Source organism: Crocuta crocuta, unplaced genomic scaffold (assembly GCF_008692635.1).
Source record: "Crocuta crocuta isolate KB4526 unplaced genomic scaffold, BGI_CrCroc_1.0 scaffold482, whole genome shotgun sequence".
Taxonomy (NCBI): domain Eukaryota; kingdom Metazoa; phylum Chordata; class Mammalia; order Carnivora; family Hyaenidae; genus Crocuta; species Crocuta crocuta.
In genome coordinates this window covers 796,900-799,654 of record NW_027527459.1, presented here as the reverse complement: position 1 = coordinate 799,654, position 2,755 = coordinate 796,900, and the positions used below count along the sequence as shown (strand labels likewise).

At 40.4% G+C, this 2,755-nt stretch overlaps 1 protein-coding gene across 1 annotated transcript in view; it reads right to left on the bottom strand.

Moving 5' to 3' along the window:
* GRIA3 (glutamate ionotropic receptor AMPA type subunit 3) overlaps positions 1 to 2,755 on the bottom strand; it is a 273,791-nt gene that overhangs the window by 64,759 nt on the left and 206,277 nt on the right. The window contains exon 13 of the mRNA XM_077763473.1: positions 2,064 to 2,440. Within this exon, the coding sequence (XP_077619599.1) occupies positions 2,064 to 2,440 (377 nt within the window). The remainder of the gene's footprint in view (positions 1 to 2,063; positions 2,441 to 2,755) is intronic.

The window sequence follows — 2,755 nt, the reverse complement described above, 5'->3', positions numbered from 1 at the left end:
GCCTTAGTGCAATATTTTAAAAATCTCAATTAATCCAAACAAATCCATGCTGAACAAATATCACAATTTTCAATAAAGACTGAATTTGACCCTTGAACTTGCTGTACCCAGCTGTACTTGCCTCACCCTAATCCCAGGACTGACTAGCTTCTCTCTGCTCTAAGTCCCCAGAAACCAGTAACATAATTTCTGTCCCTCTGGATTTGCCTATCCTGGACAAAGGGAGTAAATCAATATGGGAGCTTCGATAAATAGAATTCAATAAATGGAATCATAGAATATGTAGCCTTTTGTGTCTGGCTTCTTTCTAATGTTTTCAAAGTTCACCTATGTTGTAGTGTATCAGTAGTCTGTTCTTTTTAATTGCTGAATAGTATTCCATTGGATGGAAATGCCTCATTTTGTTTATGCATTCACTTGCCAAAGGACATTTGGGTTGTTCCCACTCTTTGGTTATTATAAATAAAGCTCCTGTGAACATTTATAAGTCTTTGTGAAGATATAGGTTTCCTTTTCTCCTAAGTGAATAATGAAGTGAAATCACTGTGTCATATTTTAAGTGTGTATCTAACTATAAGAAACCGCCAAACCACCTTCGAATTTGGCTGTAGCATTTTGCATTCACACTACTAATGGATGAGAGCTACGATCATTCTACATCCTCGCTACCACACGGTACTGTGTTTTTTATTATCGTCATTCTAGAGGGTACGTAGAGGTATCTTACTGTGATTTTAATTTGTGTTTCCCTAATGCCTAATGATGTCGAGCATCTTTATATGTGATTATTAGCCATTTGTATATCTTCTTTGGGGGAAATGGTATTCAAATCTTTTGTCTTTTTTAAAAACTGGGTTGTCTTGGGGCGCCTGGGTGGCTTAGTCGGTTAAGCGTCCGACTTTCGCTTAGGTCATGATCTCGCGGTTCGTGGGTTCGGGCCCCGCGTCGGGCTCTGTGCTGACTGCCAGCTCAGAGCCTGGAGCCTGTTTCAGTCTGTGACTCCCTCTCTCTCTGACCCTCCCCTGCTCATGCTGTCTCTCTCTCTCTCTCTCCTAGAAGTAAATAAAACATTAAAAAAAAATTAAAAAAAAATTGGGTTGTCTTCTTTATGAATGAGTTGTAAGAGATGTTTATATATTTTGGATATAAGTCCTTGATCAGATGTATGATTTGCTAATATTTTCTCCCAGTCTGTGGCTTGTATTTTATTTTCTCCTGATGTCTTTTGAAATGCGAAAGTTTTGGGGCGCCTGGGTGGCTCAGTCGGTCAAGCGTCCGACTTCGGCTCAGGTCATGATCTCACAGTTCATGGGTTCCAGCCCCGCGTTGGCCTCTGTGCTGACAGCTAGCTCAGAGCCTGGAGCCTGTCTTCGGATTCTGTGTCTTCCCTCTCTCTCTGATCCTCCCCTGCTCACACTGTCTCTAGCTCTCTCTCAAAAATTAATGAAACATTAGAAATTAAAAAAAAAGAAATGCGAAAGTTTTGAATTTTAATGAAGTCCAGCTTATCGATTTTTTAAAAAAACGGATTGTTCTTTTTGTGTTTTGAAAATTCTATGTCCAATCCAAGATCACATAGACTTCCTCTTATGTTTTCTNGGCTCTCTAAGAGCAAAGTTAAAAAGGTCACTGTATGGAGAAAGTAGGGGGGGTTTTAAGAAGAGCTCTATATTCTTTCAAATTTTCTACATCCAGTCTCTAGACAAATGAGAAAATGCTTTAGCTCAATTAAGGAGGAAATCATGCCTGTTTGATCTGATCAAGACTTAGTACTGGCTTTATCCGAGAATTCTTAATATTAGCTGACAATGTTGCCTTTATCCAGAGTCCAGATGCTTTCTATAATATGCATAAATACACAATACCATAGAAATGCATGAAGGGCATTCAAAACAACACCGAGAACACACTCGGTTCATGGACGCAAGCAAACAAAATGGCTTGATGGTAATTTGTCATCGGATGGAAGGCTAAATGAAAGAAACCTGGACTTGAGATGGGTGAATGCCAGATGTACGTGAATGGATCATGGCCACAGAATGCAAGGAGGTATGGAAACAAACCTTGGAGAAATATCACAGCCTTGCTGCATAAAGGCACCCAAGGAAAACCAAAGACTGTTAAATATTCCAAATTCATTTGGAGGGTCAGGAGGGCTTTGCGGATCACGAGGTTCTTCATTGTTATCTTCCAAGTGCCACTCATAGGGGCTGAATCTGCTGACCAGGAAAAGAACCACACTGACTCCAATGTAGGCAAAAACTATGCACATCCAAATTTCGTAAGCCAAGGGATCCAGAAATGAGAAGACGCCTGGTTTCGATTTCTGCGGCTTCTTTATCATGATGGAGATGCCCAGGCTCATAAATGGCTTTGAGAAATCTATGACTTCTTCCCGGACCAGGGTAATGGTCAGTGGAGCAACAGCTATATCAGCCCTCTGGAAAGAAAAAAAACTTTTTTAATTTTTACTTTTAGAGACAGCGTTTCCATTACTGATTTGCCGCTTACTATACCTCTTTGGTGGAAATATAAACTCTTAGATCACTACGACCGATCGATTTGTCAATGCTTTGGTCAGAAAAGTAGTAGCATTCAGTGGGTTGTAAAACGCTTTAACTTGATGGTAAGGTGAGGAAGGGGCACCGGCTGGCTGGCCGGTTGGCGTTTTGTCCTTTGTGACCTATTATTGACTTAAGGCACCTGCCTCAATTTTTCTTAGAATTTTTCTGCTACCTTTAAAATCAACTTGTAC